The sequence below is a fragment of the Epargyreus clarus genome, unplaced genomic scaffold (assembly GCF_041222505.1).
Source record: "Epargyreus clarus isolate Ecla_fem2 unplaced genomic scaffold, WU_Ecla_fem_2.2 ptg000015l, whole genome shotgun sequence".
NCBI classification, from domain to species: domain Eukaryota; kingdom Metazoa; phylum Arthropoda; class Insecta; order Lepidoptera; family Hesperiidae; genus Epargyreus; species Epargyreus clarus.
In genome coordinates this window covers 4,098,561-4,120,022 of record NW_027332223.1, presented here as the reverse complement: position 1 = coordinate 4,120,022, position 21,462 = coordinate 4,098,561, and the positions used below count along the sequence as shown (strand labels likewise).

The 21,462-nt window shown below is 35.4% G+C and overlaps 1 protein-coding gene across 1 annotated transcript in view; it reads left to right on the top strand.

Annotated features, from left to right (window-relative positions):
- Positions 1–4,709: 4,709 nt before the first annotated feature.
- Positions 4,710–21,462, top strand: part of Wnt6 (Wnt oncogene analog 6) — a 44,880-nt gene continuing 28,127 nt past the window's right edge. The window contains exon 1 of the mRNA XM_073081229.1: positions 4,710–5,007. Coding sequence (XP_072937330.1) covers positions 4,946–5,007 — 62 coding nt within the window. The 5' untranslated portion in view covers positions 4,710–4,945. The remainder of the gene's footprint in view (positions 5,008–21,462) is intronic.

The window sequence follows — 21,462 nt, the reverse complement described above, 5'->3', positions numbered from 1 at the left end:
AAAATGTGTGAAGTCCACCAATCCACTCTATAATTTTAAACTCTTGCTCAACTGTGACAGGACAGAAATGGGTGGTTAAGGATCATAATGGTATAAGTATAAGGTATAAGTGAAATAAATATCTAAAGAGACAAGGCATTCCAATGTAGACTTCAAGGGTTGCTACGCATCTGACCGACTTTAAACTGGACTTCAATATCATATCCAATTCATATGTGAACAATTGAGAATGGATGGAAGCAAGCAGTGCTCACTTATGCACAAGGTTTTGACAGTTGGTTGAACAAGTCTTTTTTTATAATATTGGAGTAGCAGACGAACCCTTTGTGGTTCGACTCCGGCGGCACCACCGTCTCACCTATTTCCGCCTAAAATAACAGTAGTGTTAGGCGCTGCGGTGTTCCGTTTTGAAGGGTGTAAGGGAGACATACTTTTTCGAGCCGTTCCAGCTTAGCCCTCAAGGGTAGCAGTGCATCTGTGGCCGACTTCAGGTAGGAATATCTAATCCTATCTGGAGTTGATTACAGATGTCCATGGGCGGCAGTAGCCACTTACCATCAGGTGGTCTGCATGCTCGTCGGCTACTCCTATATTATATTATAAAAAAAAAAAAAACATATTTTGGATTTGAACCCCGATCTATTGACTTACCTATGTGTTAAAATATTATTCCACAGAAGCACACATGTTATGAATATAAATATATTTAGTTAAAAAAATATAATTATTCAATTTAATGACAGCAGCAGCAGCGCAATCTGTCAATAATACAAAACTGGACCAACTACTACATATATGAATAGTATAACATATTTTAACATGTAATTATGTCCATTGATTTACATAATTAACTAATTAACCTACTAATTTTGAATATCGGCTACCATAAATAAAAAACTTGTTACTGGCATGACATATTATGCTTCCTGATTGCCATCGATATATCAAAAATATTTTATATGTCGTCAAATTTGTTTTTCAATTTTATGATAGGCCTCGCCTTAAAGGGATTGTGTGTATGATCTAAGACCCGAGTTAGGGACCTTCACTTACATTTAATGTAAAGTAATTTATATTAAATTATCAGTATTTAAAAAAACCTCATTAAAGACACATTCGGTATTTTAAAGCTTTCTAACATAATTATGACTGAAGTAAAGATACATATATGAAAAAAATAAACAAAATAAAGGAAAAGGCTTATTTTTAAGAAATTATCTTTTCATACTAACCATTTTATAATTTTTTATTGAGATAATCATTATCTGTCCAGAATTTATTTAGCCAACCCAATGGCGATATTTTTAACATACTCTATTTTAATTAAACGGATGAGTAAAGATCGTCTCTTATTCGAATCTTCTACTTCTGTCGTAGTGGAGACAGATACACAAGACACGTAGATTCCACTTTCCATCTCTTGTATTTGGTGTCAATTCTTTCTTCGATTTAAAAGAGAATGGTGCTATTATTTAGCAGCTGAGATTTCTGATTCGCGGTTGACCTAAAGTCTGTAGTAATGTCAACAAATCAAATTGTAGTTGATCTTAAAAACACAGTTCGTAATTATAAAATAGAATTTGTATTTAACTAAGGATGATTCTGAATTTCCTCTTACAATAGCTAACATTATAAGCATTAGAGACGTAACAATAAGATTTCCCAGACGCAAGTATGCCGCAAGTTTTAATTGGATAGACTTTATTATCAAGTAATTACAAATTAGTTAAGGAATAAGTTTTCCTATGTGATTAAATATGTATTTTATGAACCTCTTTGTAGTTATTCTTAATAACTAGGTACTAAATACATAAGATATGATCCTGTTTCGTATTTAATATAAACGTACATTTTTTGATTTTTCTCACGTCGTTTTTAACAATAATTTATATAACTAAAAATTAAAACGCGAATACCTAGCAGTAGGTAAAATATTCGTATTTTTTGATCTAATAACAAATATTCCTATATTTAATAAGAGACGGATTACGTGGTTGACCGATAGGTTCAGAAAAACATTTTTTGTCTTTCGCCTGATTTTGAAACATTTTTTTATTTTTGCCTGGCCGGGGATCGAACCCGGAACCCCACCACACTATAATAACTTTATAACGATACAAAATATAGCCCACAATTGTCAAAGTGGCTCCACCAGGTGCGTGGTGCGGCCGATTGTTTGTTTAACACAATTAGAATTTCGCACGTGTTGTCTAATAATAGATGTGGACTACGCTTCACTGTCCATCACTCGCCCAAACACGATACCTGCTCATATTTACGGCTTTAATAAAAGTTTGTTTGCATGAACGAAGTGGCATACACTTACACTGTACTATACTCGTACACTGTATGCCGCGCTTATTCTGTATGTCGCTCTCTGAGAATCTTACGTCTTTTTCTCTATTATCGGTCATATAATATGTAGAAATAATATATGTCATATTCCCTTCGACAATACTACTAAACGACAACTAGTGAAATTTCATTCTATGTTGTTGTTTGTATTTACGGCCTTAATAAAAAAATGCTTGCATGAACGGAGTGGCATACACTTACACTGTACTACACTCGTACACTGTATGCCGCGCTTATGCTATATGTCGCTAACTCTGAGAATTTTACGTCTTTTTCTCTATTATCGGTCATATAATATGTTGAAATAATATATGTAATATTCCTTTCGATAACACTACTAAACGACAACTAGTGAAATTTCATTCTATATTATTGTTTGTATGTACGGCTTCAATAAAAAAATGTTTGCAAGAACGAAGTGGCATACACTTACACTGTACTATACTCGTACACTGTATGCCGCGCTTATTCTGTATGTCGCTTTCTGAGAATCTTACGTCTTTTTCTCTATTATTGGTCATATAATATGTTGAAATAATATATGTAATATTCCTTTCGATAATACTACTAAACGACAACTAGTGAAATTTCATTCTATATTATTGTTTGTATGTACGGCTTCAATAAAAAAATGTTTGCAAGAACGCAGTGGCATACACTTACACTGTACTATACTCGTACACTGTATGCCGCGCTTGTTCTATATGTCGCTCTCTGAGAATCTTACGTCTTTTTCTCTATTATCGGTCATATAATATGTTGAAATCTACATGACATATTTCCTTCGACAATACTACTAAACGACAACTTGTGAAATTTCATTCTATATTATTGTTTGTATGTACGGCTTCAATAAAAAATTGTTTGCAAGAACGAAGTGGCATACACTTACACTGTACTATACTCGTACACTGTATGCCGCGCTTATTCTGTATGTCGCTCTCTGAGAATCTTACGTCTTTTTCTCTATTATCGGTCATATAATATGTAGAAATAATATATGTCATATTCCCTTCGACAATACTACTAAACGACAACTAGTAAAATTTCATTCTATGTTATTGTTTGTATTTACGGCCTTAATAAAAAAATGCTTGCATGAACGGAGTGGCATACACTTACACTGTATGCCGCACTTATGCTGTATGTCGCTAACTGTGAGAATCTTACGTCTTTTTCTCTATGATAATATATAGAACTAAATTTCCGTTTATGTTAACTTTCATGTTTATGGCTTTGATAAAAGTTTTTTTGCGAGAACTGAGTGGCATACATTTACTCGTACTGTATGCCGCGTTTATGCTGTATGTCGCTTACTCTGAGAATGTTACGTCTTTTCTCATAGTTCATATTTACAAAATCAAATCAAAATTATTGAAATGTCATTTCATTTTATTGTTCTTGTTTTCACCCGTGATAAAAGTTTATTTGCAAGAACGGAGTAGCATACGCTTATGATGCTGGGCTTCGAATATTTATGAATGAATATAAGTTTAGTTTTACGAGTATTTCACTGTTCAGAATTATTAATTTATTTATTAATCCATTTATCCATAAATTTACCTACTAAAGATCAACATTTGGTAGCTTCTGCATATTAGAAATTGTCAAATTTCCATCTATATAGGCTACATTTTGGATAGACTGAGTATTAACAACGTGAATTAAATACTACTATCCCTTAGACTACATGAATTTCTGCCGTATTCTATTAGTGTAGATTTGAGAAAGTTTATACTCCATAGACTTGTAATGTCTTTGCTGCATAGTTGAAATCCTGTATTAAAAAAAACGAGTGTCAACGTAATATCGCTACACCAAGTTACATTGGACGCTCGCAAATTTACTACTTGGTATTTTGTTAAATTTTATTACAACTTACACTAATGATGTTGCTGTTAAAGCTTGGAATGTAACGACTACAGTGCCTGTTATGACCGTTGAGTTATATGACAAGTTTATTATCATTTATGTCGAATAGATAACGATTTTCAACGGTAATCTCCAAACGGTGCTTGTGACGAGATTACTCTCCATACAACCTCCGGAAAAGCTTCGACTTAACATAAGGTTTAAGAAATAATTTCCTATTAGATTCGATCAACTTTAGCGCTATATAACATGAATTAAGCATACAATCGAGATCGACAGATTGACGAGGACGTAGTTAATTAACACGAAACTGGATTAGATAGACGTTAGTTAATCGAGCAAAAGCGCTAATTTATTAAATCGCCCACACGCGTCGTAACGAATGTTCGTATCCCCACCTTTGCATTTCTAATCACGCGAAGCCTAATCCGCTAAATATTAGCCAAAATAGCGCGAAAATCGTTTTGCGCTGCGCGTGCGGCGGGGTGGGCGCGCAGGTGAACGTCAGTCCGTGCCGCGATCTCCCGCCGAAAGGGATCCACGCACGCAACGCCGCGAAATTCGGAGCCGTATCGAAAATCGATCGTTCGTTCCGCAAATTTCGGTCGAAATTACACGACAATCGAACGGTCGCTCTTAGCTTTGAATGTTTGCGGGTCAGGGGTCGGCGTAGGCATGCTTAGGGCCCGGGAGTTGGGGCTGTGATGTCCGGAGAGACATGCGGCCGGTGGTCATCGCCTCTTGTTTGCTGCTCCTCGCGCCCATCACCGACTCCTGGTGGTGAGTCCGCCAGTTTGTTAATATTCAGCTAATTTCTCCAGGTCTTGCGTCGCGTTTCCGACATCGCGTTCGCGTTTATCTCGCCTGATTTGTTGCTAAAAGCTCTTATTAATACGAAGCTGTCGTGTTTACAAGAAGCCTATAAATCAAATATCAATCTGATATTATGCAGATATATAAGGAAAGTGGAATGTTTAGCATTTTACAAGCCATAAAATGTATGTAAATTGCCTTCGTTCGGTTGTAGATAGATAAGTTTGCGTTGATTAATTTGCATTAGAATCTGTGAGATAGACTGGTGTATCTTAATTGATTGGGTGTGATGAAAGATGATTTATTTCGGAGCGCGGTTCTCACCTTTAGCGGACAGAACATTAATTTACAGGCATTTATTTAAAGCAGCACAAAATGTCAGGAGTTAATGAAACAATGAGCGTGTAATGTAGGTCTATCTGTCACCTCGGTAGTAATAGGCGTTAGAAGATCAATTGTAGCGCTTACTGAGATGATAGTTAAAATATAACTTCCGCACTCATCTGGTAAGTCAACCGAGATAAATATGTGATGAAATGTGTGCATATAACTGCTAGTGTTCTAGTAGCTAGGTTTTATTTCATGTGCTTGTTCTGACTGTAGGAGAAAATGTTAAATAAGATATTGTTACTTATGTTGCTTTTGTTTATGTTTTAAAATTGCTGAGGTTTGAACTCGATTAAAATAAAAATCTTATTTAAACGTTTGAATAACATGATTTATTTAGTAATTATAATATAAAAAATTGACTTTACTAAATGGTTAAAGTATTTAACATTAATATACATGACAATAATGTCCTTAACACGCTTTTTTACATATAAAAAGTTGTATATTATTTTATGGGTACCTCTAAGTAAATTAGAAGTTAATTGAAGAACAGATTGAGCTACTCTACATTGTATCCAAGTGTTTTTGGAAACTTAGAAGTAGAGTTTAGTTCAACTCAAAGTTAAAGTTAATTATTATGTAAGAAAATAAAGAAAGTGAAGGTTAAATATTTTTATAAAAATACTTTATTGATACTAACGATTATCGACTATAATACTAGAATAAAATATTTATGCAATAAAAGATTTATGATTATGATTATGACAAAGCGCTGTGATTAGTGTTAACATTTTTCAGAAGCTTTCAGAACATTACACTGAAAGCTCAAGAAAGCTCTATAATGAAAGTGCTCTGTGCAGTCTATAAGGGTATGATTGAAAGCGTGATCCTCATTAGAAAAACAGACGATGTACCCACTCACGGCGAGATTTATAACTGGGAAGTGCAATAATCCTCTAAATCTGATTCGTACCTTTGTTAGTGCCAAATGTAGGACATTAGACGTCTAAGGCTCGTTTCTCATAACATGAGAATTGAGAGCGATGAAAAGATAGTGATACAATAATTAATTTTGTATTAATAACATCTTAAATACATATTGGTAAAATATAAATTATTTTGTAATAAAATGTCTGCAAAATAACAACTATTAAATACAATACCAAAATAATTAATTAATAATTAATTTGAAGGTGGTAGAACCCTTTGTGGTTGGCGGCACCACCGCCACAGCTATTTCTACCTAATAACAGCAGTGTTAGGCGCTGCTGTGTTCCGGTTTGAAGGGTGTGGTAAGGGAGTCATACTTTTCCGAGGTGTTCCACCTTAGTCCTCAGGGGTAGCGGCGCATCTGTGGCGGACCACATGTAGGAATATCTAATCCTATCTGGGGCTGATTACAGATGTCCATGGACGGCAGTAGCCACTTACTATCAAGTGGACTGCATGCTCGTCGGCTACTCCTATATTATAAAAAAATGAAGTGCTTTTGCTACAAGCAGATACAGGCCTCTGTACAGCAGGCCTGTATCTGCTTGTAGCAAGTGCAGATACACGCTTTACAAGTTTGTCTTTTTACATATTTGTATATAGTGCGCAGAATAATTAAAAGTAAAATCATACCGAGGGCCTGCCACTAAAAATGGGGTTGGGTCTTATTATGGATTATTATATAAATACTTTAATTATTTTTGTAATATTGTCATTATAACGATTATTATGTAATATTGAAAATATCAAGGGTTTTATTTTTTCAATACTAGAATATTTCTCGAAGGATGCCTGTTTTAAAGGTGATTCTTTACATTGACTCATTACCTTTTTAAGATTTTTCTTCTCAGCATTTTCGGGTTGCTGTACACTTTCTTTTTTATGAAATAGTGATCAAAAATAAGCATGTACTTTATTTTGGTAGTGATCATAAATAGCTTTAACTTTATTTGCTCAAAATTGCGTCTTCACCCTTTCTCACTTTATAAACCGTACACTACAATTATGAAGATCAAATTTAAGTACCTAGGTGGCGGCGTAGTCTAACTATAAAGGATTCTCCACGCTTGCAGTAGCAACGAAGAGTTAAAAGTTATATATTTTCTTAACCTGTAGCTGTAAGCTAAATGATCGTTTATCGCGCATCTTATTCTGTCATCCTGGTCAATAAATCTAATCCGTAGCTGCGGCATTATGATCTTATGATCCTCGCGTGATTTAGCATTATATCATCAGATCGTTACTTCTATTTATTGTTTTATTGTAAGTAACTAACAATATTTATTCTAATTGTTTATACTCACTATTTATATGGGTTATATATGCCCACTTCTCACATATTTCGATGTTGAGTAACCACCTGTAAAGAATATTAATTGCAACTTAAGCATCTCAAAAGCTTTTAATTGCTTGATGTTGAGGTTTTTTTTATTATTATCTTGTAGTAGACAAGCTTGCAGTCCACCTGCTAGTAAGTCGACACTGCTCATGGACATCTATAATCAACCCGAAATAAGATTACATTCCTGCCTGAGGTTTGCTATAGATGGAATGCCTCGAAGAGTTTCTCTTACCACACCCTTTAAGCTTAAAGTATTGATACTGCTGTATGTGTGACCCCAGTAGCCACACTTGATTACCATCAGGTGGGCCGCATGTGGCTACTGCCACTCATGGACATGTGTAACCAACTCCATATAGAACAACTAACTGAAGTGAGTACAGATGCGATCCCACTCCTTAAGACTAAGAAAACAAGTGGGTTTCTTAGTATTACATAGGGTCGCATGCGTCTATGAAATAATTTTTTCATCGTTCATCGCGTACTATCAGACCAGTCAATAAATCTAATCAGTATGTATGTAATATGTTAGTGCCAGATGTAGGACATTACGTGTCTTATTGTCTCCGCTTGATCCAACATTGTATCGTCGGCTCATTATTGTTGGTTTAATAAATGTAAGGGTGTATAAATAAATTGGAAGCTATTGCATAGTAAATCTATGAGTGTAGTTTAGTTTCGTGGTTCTTGGTCTTGGATTAGTGTATCTTAGATTGGTGACTCTTCGATTAGTAGGATCCTTATTTGCCGCTCTTCATGGAACAAAGGAAATTTAGAGGTTGTTTTTTATAATATACGAGTAGCAGACGAGCGTGCAGTCCACCTTATAGTAAGTGGCTACTGCCGCCCATGGCCATCTGTATTCAACCCCAGATAGAATTAGATATTCCAACCTAGATCGGCCACAGATGCGTCGCTACCCCTGAGGACTAAGCTGAAACGCCTTGGAAAAGTATGTCTTCCTTACAACACCCTTAAAACGGAACACAGCAGTGCCTAACACTACTGTTATTAGGCAGAAATAGGTGTGGCGGTGGTGCCGCCGGAATCGAACCTCAAAGGGTTCTACCACCTTCAGAATTATTTTGGTGCTTTAGTTTAGTGGTTCTTGGTTTTGGATTAGTTGTTCTTAGATTGGTGATTCTTGGATTAGTAGAATCTATATTTAACGCTCTTCATGGATAAATGGAAATTTAGAGGCTAGAACGAAAAGTTATGGCATATTGTTGCAAATTTTCAACTTTACCGGGAACTATTGTGGGTTTAGAAGTCACTGAGAAGAAGACATACCATTAATGTAATAATGGAATCTGCTCAGAGAATTATTTGTGAAGTTAAGAGTGATAGCCGAAGTTAAATCCTAGGCATGCACATTTGATTTTCCTATCCCCATCTGGCCAGCGCGGTGGACTGTGGGCGAAACCCTATCACCCTGAGAGGGAAACCCGTGCCTAACAGTGGGACAGTAATATATTAACGAGACTAACCGTTATTTAGAATGTTTATTTAAATCAGCTTGGTATCAATAACCTCTTGTAGGATTATCAACTTTGAGTATTTTCACAATACTGTAATCAATGTAAGCTTGGGGCTCATTAAAACTTTATGGCAAACGGAGCCGTTGAACACAGCTAGTCAATATTGCAGTTACTGTACCTGACCTTAGACTCTAAGGCTTACAGTAATAAAATTTGTTCGAATTGGCTTACAGCGTAGTATGATTTATCAAACTGTCTGTCTGTACAAAATAAGGAGATACCTATAATAAATCGAGTGAATACAATAAGGTATAATGCCTACATTATGACACTAAGTTAGTTAAGTCTTAGCGATTAGTCCCATCGTGTGTGAGATTCGATGAAATATACTTCCTAAGATTAAATTTAAGCTCTTATATTCTAAGTCATCTGCTAAACATTATAACAAACCAAAATGAACTTACTGAGTAAAAGCTCTAGTCTTAACCTGATATGAAAGTCATTCTTTAGGTATGCCTAAAACAGTTTCAGAGGCTTAGTCCATCTTCCGTCATGCTAGCTAAGTTCAAATTGGCGATTTTTATACATCTTTTGTGTACACCAATTGGAAAATAAAGGAATTATCTTAACGCTGGTTTTCTTCACCGTTTAAAGCCTCAAAATAATTTTTCTTAATAAACCAATTGTCACTGTTTCAATTTCCGCTATTTTCTCATACTATAAGATGTAGCGGTAAATATTAGTCATCCAGTGACTAATATTGTAAAGCGTGTAATTAATGTTAGTTTCGCTTAATTATGCGTCCGCTAAGTGTTTCAATCGTAGGAGTGAGCAGATCAATCGATTTGTCACTCTGAATAGATTATCCTTATACACCGGCTATAATGCGTTATTGTTGCTACATTTAAAACTAAAGCTTCTGATTATTTCTTTAATTATTATTGATCTTTATTGATACTTTGTGCTTTATTGATATTATGGCAATATTTTAATTCGATTGTTTGATCGTAAACGTAACATAGCTTCGCGGCTTGTTTAAGATTTACAAAGTGAAGCAACGTCAGTGCGATCGAAAGTTTGATGGGTAACCGCTAGTGATTGAATTTTACGCATGCTTTCGTACTTTAAAGGGCGCGTTAAGGCGTCGGATCCGGTTGTGATTTTTTGGATAGTTGGCGGTACACATCGTAGACTAGACATTACATTAGTCTACCTATCCAAACATCTACTTCGTTTTTGTTTTGGAGGTTATATCATAGGTCACAACCGAGAGAACTTTGATTATTATTTTTTTTGTTAAAATAAATAGTCTTAAATAGGACGTATCAAAAATGCTCTAAAATGTCTTAATTACAAATTAAACTAAAAGTAATAAGCAAACTTTTATTTTTATTGACTGATTGCCACACTAATAAACAAAGACAGAAAAATACAAAAGCGAAAATAAAACAAGACATTTTTAATTTAAAATATGTATATTTGAATTATCATGAAACATACAACAAAGTAGAGATAGGATGTTTTATTCATTTAACACACCAAAATCCAGAACACGGGTATTGAAGCCGTTGAACTCAACTTAGACCGGTGTTTCAAGTAATTATTTTCCCAATGCAACATACGGCTTTCCTCAAAATTTTACGGCGAGATAATCGCCCGGTTCGCTGGCTTCATAATAATAAATTGGCAATACCAAGCATAAATCAGCGTGCATGAAATTCAATAAAGTCATACGGTCGAACCACCTTTGAGGGGAGTTTAATTTGCAATTAATCAAGCCGACCCTAAATTAGGCGCTACGGCCACGATCAACAAAAATTGATGCACTGTAAAGGCGCGGTCACGGTGCGCGATTAATGTATTAGGCTTTTAATAAACTTGAGAATGAATGGTGGTGAATAAGGCAGTGGTATGGAGTTTCTTGCGCCGCTTCTTCTCCATAGCCAAACACCTTCTGAAGCGGTGGTAGTATGTTGACTTTCAAAAAGGGTTCTATATGAATTTTGAATAAATGAGATTTGAATTTGATAGGTTAGTGGTTGAAGATTAGCCTCTCAGTCGGATAAACGTTCGAATCCCAGGTACGCATTATTTTTCTAAGTGAAGTGCGTATAATAAATTGTTTATTACTTACAGTTCTTCAGGGGTAGGTACGCATCTGTCGCTATCCTCACGTGCGAACCTAGTTTTATCTAGGTTGGATTATAGATGTCTATAGGCAGCAGTATCCACTTGGTATGTTATACTTACTGCTATGTTCACTACTTGAATAATATATATAGGTAGTTTGTTGTAATACATTTAAACTAAGTAAGTAGAATTCTACGTATCTTACCGGTACGTTGATTATTTCGTTGAATAATGACCGTATTTGCTTCCTAAATTTACAAAATTCGTATTTCCTGTTACTAGTGAAATAAATCATCAATCAATCATTGTGAACAAGCCTTTACTGACTTTTATATTTAAGCACCTCAGTAAGTCAATGTTTCGTGACGTGACAGCCAAATTCTAAAGCATAAAGCATAATGGTGAAGAATGACTCAATTTTGCCAAGTCGAGATTTGTATGACAGATTGATTGATTGATCTCAATATGGAGGTTTCACGTGCGATGTTATTAAAGATTTCTTACCGTTTAGATCCGGTGCTAATGAATGAATTGATAATTTGGTGTAGGCTGATCTCGGACTAATTTCAACACCTCTTAATTTAAACTGGTAAAATGGTAATATGGTAATTTGACGGCATATAGGCGTAGAGACAGCCTTGTCTAAATGTCCACTCACTACGGCGAGCAACAAGTCATCGCACTTCTACGCAATGCACCATACAGCGCTATGGTACTCATTATATTATAGACTACCTAACAAACCTAATTTTGAAGTTTTAATTCCAGTAAGAGGCGAAGTTCTAAAAAGGTTGAACACAAATATGTTGTTACCTCTAAAGACAAAATTAGAGCAATTATGATAGTCCCGATGTAAATGAAAAAATATTTTTTTAAAATATTGTTTAGCTGTTAAAAGACTATTTTTTTCCTAAAATCCTGTAAATAATTTAAGAAATATAATAGTTGTAATCGTACGCAATACCCTAAGTTAGTGCGTACTTGTTTCAAATGCTATTACCTACCTAATAGTAGGTGACAGCATTTGAAACAGCAGTGTTATACTGCTATAGTCAGAAATGCTAGCCCGCTGATGTCAGCGCCGTCTTATTACAACAAGGAGAACTTACGATTACAGTATGTTTTTTCAACATACTTAATACCTTAAATGTGAGATATTTAAACTGTAGTTACAAATAACATAAAGTATTCACACGATTGCTATAATAACTTGAAATACGTAATCGTTGTAGGCACGCACATATCATGTTACCAAATTTGGGTATTTTGTCAAAAATTACAAGGTAATTTCAACGATAAGGATCATCATGTACAAGTTATTATATTTTCGTCACGTTTCTCAAAATATCTAGGCACTATCAGCGTGAAAGATAGGATCCAAGGCTGCATAGATTTGCGTTTGATAAAGTTGGCGCGTTTTGGAATATTTTTATAGCGAAATCAAGGTTGAAACTTTGTTTTTAAGCGATACAAGATATAATATTTTGTCATACAATTGACAAACAGAGCGCAGTAAGTAGTTAGGAAGTTATTACTTTGGAAATACATTGTTTGTTTATCGCATCACATCGCATTACACAAGTAATATATTAATTTAATAAATAATATTGTTTAGTACGATTGTCAAGTATTTATCTAAAACATAAATTATTGTTAATATTGATATGGTCCCATAAGGTTAGCTAATTACGTAATAACTTAAGACAGAAGGTCTCCTAAGTAGGGACTGAATAAATTAATCGACTTGGTATTACATGTATCTCACAACTTTTTACGGTAGAAGAATTGAGTTGCGTGACTTGTTTTTTTAAGTTATGTTTTTGATAGCTTGGTATTTTCCGATCAAAATAATCCGTAGTCGCTTATTATTGCGAGTATCGTACAGATGTCCATTGGCTACAATCATATGAAATGAAATAAAAAAATGTTCTCGATAAAAATAATTGTGGACAGTTACCTAAACCAAATTAATCATTCCTAATTTATTCAATTACAGTACAATTTCAATTAACATACTTTTGTCAAGTTTAATCGAGCATGGGTCACGCGGAGGTTGTAGTGGATTGGGATATTAAAATAAAAGTGTAATTAATTAGGTAATCGATGTTCGAGTTACCGTGGGCGCAAACAGGTAGGTATTAGGTAAAACGTGGTTACCACACCCACGGCATTTATTGACATCTTTTTTACAACGCTTTTTGTAATTACACGTTTATGTTCCTTTTTAGCGTTCCGTATCCAAAATTAAAGACTGAACAATTACAAAGCTTCCGCTGTCTGTCTGTCACAGGGGTCTATCTCTTTTATTATTATAATCATAATAGATAAAAGATATTTAACATTTTTACTGAGTGTTTATATGTATGGTTGCTATAGAAACAAATATTATACTGTAATAGTACAAGAAACTGGTAATTTTCGACATTTTTCGTACTAATTTATTAAACTGTAACAGGAAGACATTGCATGAATTTTTATAGGTGCAAATTTAACAAAATTATTATAATAATAATTTAAATAATTTAATGGGACGGAACCCTCGTAGCGAAATTGACTTGTACTTGGCAAAATATATGATAGTGATGTAGCGAGCGAGTCTACCCACCTGATAAAGTCCAAGTATGCCGCCACTGCCACCTATGACAACTGTTTTCACTTCAAATACGAGTAGTTTAAGGTCTACCCAACGTCATGTTGAAAGAGCCACCTCTTTGGTTTGAGTCTGGAGTCACCACCGCTACACCTATTTCTGCTGCAGTTCTACTAACATGATATTGTTATTTTGTCACTTGTTATGTGTGAAAGAATACAACTTTTTCTATAAATCCATGGCTTATTGTAGTACTATTTTCGTTGTAACCACAATCAACTACTAGGTCGAAATATTCACATATAAGTAATTAAATTATTGCGATTATATAAAATATTGGGCAACATACCCAGTAATATATCTATAATTAACAAGTTTCTCAAAAAATATGAATTATTGACTCGCACGTGCTCAGAATATTGCGGACGAATATATGAACGAACTTACAAAATATTGAAAAATCGACGCGTGTACTTTTAGTTTTTATAAGCCAAATCTGCTTCACATGCAGTGTAAGACGTTGTTATTTTTTTATTTTTTAAGTATAATAAGCACAGACTTATCATAAAAAAAATACTAAATATATTATTTGCAATATCAAGTGATTGCATTTATAAGCCGTTCAGCAGGACGGCAGGACGGCAGGATATATTAATGACAAGTAGAGATAGAAAATTAAATATTACAAATAAAAAAGCACATATTAATTTTCTTTAGCCTGATTTTTATATAATTTTATGAATTAAGATAAAAGGTAAGGTAATATTTTTCCTATCTCTGTAATACTTGTCTGTATATTTATAAAATGTAATATTAATTAACGTAGATAATATCTAAATATCTATCAACTTCCGATATATCTATTATGTTAAACGAAGCGCCTTGTGAGTGGGCAGCCTTAAATCTGCATCCCGTGAGATTTACGACGTAATTAAAATATTTACTTCGCATTAAAACACTACTCGCTCTATTAAGGAGAAATCTGAATAAACTTTTATTTCTTTGTATAATGTTGTAAATCAGACTTGAGCTTTAAGTTTAAGGTGCTAGAAAAAGTACGGATTGACGAAGAATGTACCACCGCCACACCTATTTCTAGCGTGAAGCAGAGTGGAAGGGGCAGATTTTTTTTATAATATTGGAGTAGCAGACGAGCATGCAGTCCACATCATGGTAAGTGGCTACTGCCGCCATGGACATCTGTAATCAACCCCAGATAGGATTAGATACTGAGGTCGACCACAGATGCGCTGCTACCCCAGAGGACTATGCTGGAACGCCTCAGGTGTGGTAAGGGAGACATACTTTTAAGTCTCCCTTACCACACCCTTCAAACCAGAACACAGCAGCGCTTAACACTGCTGTTCCGAGGCTGACATAGGTATAGCTGTGGTGCCGCCGGAGTTGAACCACAAAGGGTTCTACCACCTTCGATACATATGAGGCGACCATCTTAGTCCTGAGGAGTAGCAACTAATGATGTGCCGAGTCGGCCATTTTTGGTATTCGAGTACTTTAGTACTCATATAAAAAAATCGAGTCAGTACTCGAGTCCAAAGTATTCACGAAGTACTCGAGTACTTTGCACAACATACAGTCCAATAGCACGGAAGAGCAAAAAAAAACGCCACTCACTACACAAAACTAAACAAGTTTTTACTTGTACGAGTAGTAGTTGTAGTGTACGAGTATCGTCAGTATTCGAGTATTACTGGTACTCGAGTATCACTATTGGTACTCGAGTATGCAAGTTTATGTAAGTACTCGAGTACTGACTCGGCACATCTCTACTAGCAACATATCTGTGATCAGTTTCACGTAAGTCAACTAGTACGTAGTCTAACGCGTAGTCTAAGTTGGTTCTAGAGGTTCAAAGGCTACAGAGCAGCTGCAGGCTGCTTACTATCAATTGGACTGCATAATTTCTTCACCAAGGCAAAAGTGGCAAACGATTTCTAACTTAAATGTTAAATTGGATGCAACTGGACTATCACAAATTTAAAAATTCACCCATAAATAAAACGTGGCCTTAACATTAAATTAATGAACCTAGCAACATCCGCCCAGACAAGATCAGTCACAACATTTGGGTGCCGGTTCTGTATTGACAATAAAATTGATAGATAACACTGATTAACTAAACGTGGTCGTTTCACTACAGTCTAATTGAGAATTTATGTCTACTTTACAAACAAAGATAACATATCGATGTGTATTTTCTTAAATTTACACCTATAAAATGCTGTTCGCTTATATCAAGTTGGAACTTGGTTTAAATGTAGCTTTGTATAACGGAGGTACGGGCGTTTTACAAATCAGTTGTCAATAAAGAAGAAAATTGTATTATTGAGGTTCTTTTTAACTGAAGAAGCAATACAACGTCTAGTTAATCACCACTTGATTCCTAAGTATCCCTAAGTACTGATGCGTTGCTCCAGAGTCCTAAATTGATGTTACCAGAACATAAGTGTTAAGGGTTCTACCACCCTTACAGATCAGCCCTTTAATTTTCTGAAGTGTGTTTGATATTTAGATTCTGAACACCACATTACCATAATAACGTCGCATAATAACATGCTCTATATTTTATTTCATATTATATATATACAGCTTAATCTTATTAATTCAATGTAAGTCCCACCTATTAATAAAATAGTTAATAAATAAGATTTTTAGTTACGCCAAAGAAGAATAACTTAACATGAGCGCATAGCTATTTGTAAACACTTTTAATTACACCTCAATTTAATTTATTTGTGTATGTCAACACTCAACTCATATCATTGGCTACTTGTACTCTTAAACTATTACGCAAACCTCTTAAGATTAATTCAAGTGGTTAAGTAATACTTAAATAAGTTTACCCACATTTGAGGTAATTGAGTCATAAAACTGTTATTACGAGTATCTGGGGGCCTACCACCATATTATAAAAATCATCATAGTTCAGGAAAGTTTTATTTCAATATTGCATCAACATTATTTTGTTTCGTTCCACGACCTCCTTAAAACAGTTTTGTTTTATTCGTGCCGAGTGATGTAAAAGAATGAGTAATTTGTCTATTCTTTGTCAATTTGGATACGAGACATGGTCGTGATTGTGTTCCGTCATACGCAGTTGAACAAACTTAAACCCTTGTTAATTTTTCGATTATCCATTGTATAAAACCAACTGTAATTGTCATATTTTGCTTAACACGTTCCCTGCGGCACAGATTTTTCTGTACTTTCCATTACTGCGTTACGAGTTGTTTTAAACCTCGTCCTATATCCGACATTGTGGCGGCACGAGGCGTGTTAAATCCCACCGCCCGAAGGAGACTAAAATCCTTTTTTTGGCGCCAAATAAGACAAAATCGACGGCTTTTGTCTTGATTATTATTAACAATGAGTTGATTAACCTAAAACTGCCGCCGCCCTTGGTTAAATTCGTTACTTTAGATTCTATGGGTAAAATAAAATGTGGGTCTAATGCACCTCGGACCGCACTGAAAAATGGCAGGTTTCCATATAATTTAGTGATGGGAAAATATATATCGATTTTATTTTATTGTTTTTATTTATCAACGTTATGGACAGAATGAATACAAAAAGGGGAAAAGTTATGGATGTTTTTCATTGAAACATTTCAGACAATAAGGTTTTTTGCAAACAGTGCATTCCGTGAGTTTTTTTTTGGTTTTTTTGTCTGCCTCACGACATGTCAAGAATGTGCGGAGTTTTTCGTAGCATCCGACACATCTCTTCTTCTTTGGACCCTTATCGAGATGATGTGCTTTCTTTGCAGTGGATTCTGAAAAGTAGGAGCGAGTAGATTAGGGTAAAGAGTAATCGGAATACTCGGTAACGATTTTGCCTACGTTTCCTATATCAATAATGTAGCTACTTAACTTTTGTTTGAACCATAACAGGAAACGTAATTATCTATAATGTAATTTCTTACTATACGGATATACGTCTAGCCTGCCAAGTCTCACTACTGGACTTTCACCTAGACAGAGTATATTTGTGACTTACCTGTTTTTGAAATATCTTCCTGTATTCTGATTCTGGCTCAGATTTTTCAACCGGTTTTTCTTCATCTTCCTCCATGATCAACTTTTTTCGGCAACGTTTCGACATGATAATTTTCAACATAAAGACAGCGGTCCTACTTCGTCGCTACGCAGCCTCGACTGCGTTGCACAACACTAACCACGTGAAGCTAGCGTGGGGTGCGGTACGAGGTGCGTGGGGAAACGAGGCGTTCCCAACCTCGTTCCGCACTGTGTTAGCATTATTATTTGTTCAGTGCGGTACGAGGTCTAACAAACCCGACATAAGGTTGGTGTACCATAGAACTAGGAATCAGTAGCACATCACAAACATATAGTTATCACTCTCCTACACTGAACCAGACGGAAGTTATGCCTCTCGCACCACAGAGAAGTTAAAGTTTTTTCTTACCGCTATAACGACCAGACATGGACGAGGTGTTTTAAGCCGCGTTTCGCAGCTAACGTGTTAAAGAGTTAAATTTCTTGCAAAAAAAAATGAATGAATAATTTCGACTGACATAATACAAAACTGCTTATTATAATATTATAAAAACAGTAATACTTTAACGAGGTCGTTGTACGAAATTTCAATGTATGATTAAAATAATATTGTTTTAAGAGATGGTAGTAACCCCCCTGGACATACTGATGTCAGTGGAACGGTGAAAAGTTGATGGTATTAACATTTTATTACGCCTACGTGTGGGCGGTCGGTTAATCCAAGGCGACTATTATCAATTACAGTTGTATTGCGTTTATATGTAATAGTATTTGCGTATGTAGCGGCGAGTAAATTATAATGTTTTTGAAGTTAAGCAATGTTGTGCGCGATCGGGAGTTGGTTGAGGGACCGCGCATGATTTTTCGGTGTGATTCTGTGGTATTCCCTAGAACAACATTACTCTCTTGCCATGAATATCGAAGTAGACAACTTAGCGAAGGCGATGGGATAACGTCTGTCTGTGAAGTTACTCCAACAAGGAGTTATAGTGAAGCTGATATCTAAAGCACCTTTCCAGGAGATGTTGTTTTATTCTAATAGACTTCTATAAGTTATTGGCCGTCAAAAATTAGCCCTTTACGTACTGAGGCAGGAGCGTTCATGCTTTTGTATCTTAATTTTAAAGGCTGACTTATTTACACTGTAAATTTCACATAGATGGGTACTGATCTATTTGCAGTTGCCGAATTATTTGGATAGTGACCATGGTCGGGGGATTGACAGCAACAAATTGCAGCATGGTCTACTATGCTTTAAATCTGCCCAATTTAATGTCAAAAACTATATTTCTAATATATATCTATAACAGGAATGCCTTCGTACATTAAAAATTAAGCCACAAAAATTGTTTCACAGAACTATGTAACTCAAAATGACCCATCCACGGAACTATTTACACAAATCACAACTATTTAAGTACTCGGCTAAGTGCTTTGACCACCCCCTCGCTCAGAATCGTGAGACATTCGTGTGTACATCCATCAGGACGGATTGATCCCATTCAGCGGGTGACAATGAATGACGGTGTTTGCGGACACCGGGCGAGGCGCTAACGCGCGACATCTCAGCGATTAGCGACCACATGACGACTTAACTGTAAACATCATTACCATTACCACTCTACTGGAGTTGTGAAACTGGTGTCAATAATCCCGACTTTATTACGTTGTAGCATGGTTACCGTAGCTGTATTTTTAACGTGGTTAGACGGTTAGTCGTTTGTCAACAGCCAGCAACGCCAGACTAGATCGCTCTGTCACAGTACGAGAGTAAACACTTTTAAAAAGTTGATGTGACGATGAGCAATGTTGTCGTAAGGTTTTAGTGGGCGCATCATGAATGTTGGCTTGTAGGCTTTCAAATTGGGGCTGAGATTCTCGGTCGCATTGTTGGTGATTTTACACTTTTAGAAAGCGCTGTACGTTACCTTTTGATGCGGAACTGTTACTTGGCTATTTATTAAAACGTGTTATGAAAATGATATGACATTATTATTGTCGCTTAAATGATCTTTAAACTAATAGAATTAATTGTATACTTCGCAAAAGATGTTTTTTCCTCTTTACGATCACAATTTGAACACCATTTGAACTATGAAAATTCTCTGAGAACTTGTAATGAAATTTAGATATTTTAACTCGTGTCAATAAATATTACAATTAAATAGGTGTCTTAGTAGGTACGATTTAAACATATTCCATAAATACTCAGTAAATAAAAATTAAAAGTAAGTAATATTCATTCAAGATAGTAAAATTCAGGCATGAACGACAGTGAATCGTTTTAGCGCAAACATTTGCGTCCATAATGGGCGCGGGATGCGTTAATTGGTGAACTTCTACGCACAATGACGCGTTTCTCAAATACATAGATTAAGCTACATACGTAGAAGGTCCTTATGGTCCTCAGATATGGGTACAGAAGGAAATGTAGGTAATGTAGAATCACTAAGTGTTTCGGTAGATTAAACTGTGTTTTGTGTAGAGCTATATATTATAATTCAATAAGTGTTTCAAACAATGTAACTTTATGTAGAGGCTGCTACGTTTTTTTATTAATTTTGATTTTAACCATCTACAATCGACGACCCGCATGGCGGAGCGGCCACCATACCGGTCTGACGTGCAAAGGGTCCCGGGTTCGATCCCCGGCCAGACAGATATCTAAATGATGAATTTAGATTTCTGTTTCTGGGTCTGGGTGTTTATGTGTGTGTCCATAGCACCCACGACACAGGGAATCCTAGTGTGGGGATGTGAGTGTAGAAAGCGTGTAAAAAACAATGAAAGTTGAAACGGCAAGAGCATAGAGTATATCTCTCACATGGTTTTAAGGCGTTATAGTTAGTTAGTACTTACATAATGCGTATCTTTATTTAGTTCTCAGAATAAACTATTTATGATTGACATAATTTTAAACTTTGAATTATATTTATAAGAATCTATCAATGATGCCTAAGTCCGCGTCTGCGTTACACTATCGCGGGCATTGGTTAGCGAGGCCGTGCTAAGCGTACTGCAAACATGAGCAACGACAGGGCATCGCACTGCCCAGCGCATGAACTAGTTCTGTCTCTGCCGAATAGTGACGTGACTTAATTAATAAGTACAAAGACTAAAATAGCTCCAGTTATACTAATTTATAGCACATTATTTGAACTACATAAGGAGCTTATGTAGTCCACAGAGTTAATAACCTACATTTGACCTCATTTAGTTCAGATTACATATAAACTCTGGTATCGGGATTGGAAAATCAATGACAAGTCGAGTCGTTAATATAAAACAGACATGGCCTATTTATAAGTATCCGTGTATCGTGGATATGTTTTTATGCGATGCACGCAATAAATAAGGTCGGTCTGATATTATATTAAATGAAATAAACTAATTTGTTACAAAATTAAAATAATACAATAATAAAAATATCATAGTCATCGTAATTGTAACTATAAAATATTTTAACAGTATGTAGGTCCCTATACGTATTATATTATTAGGTATTATAAGGTATAGTAGGTATAT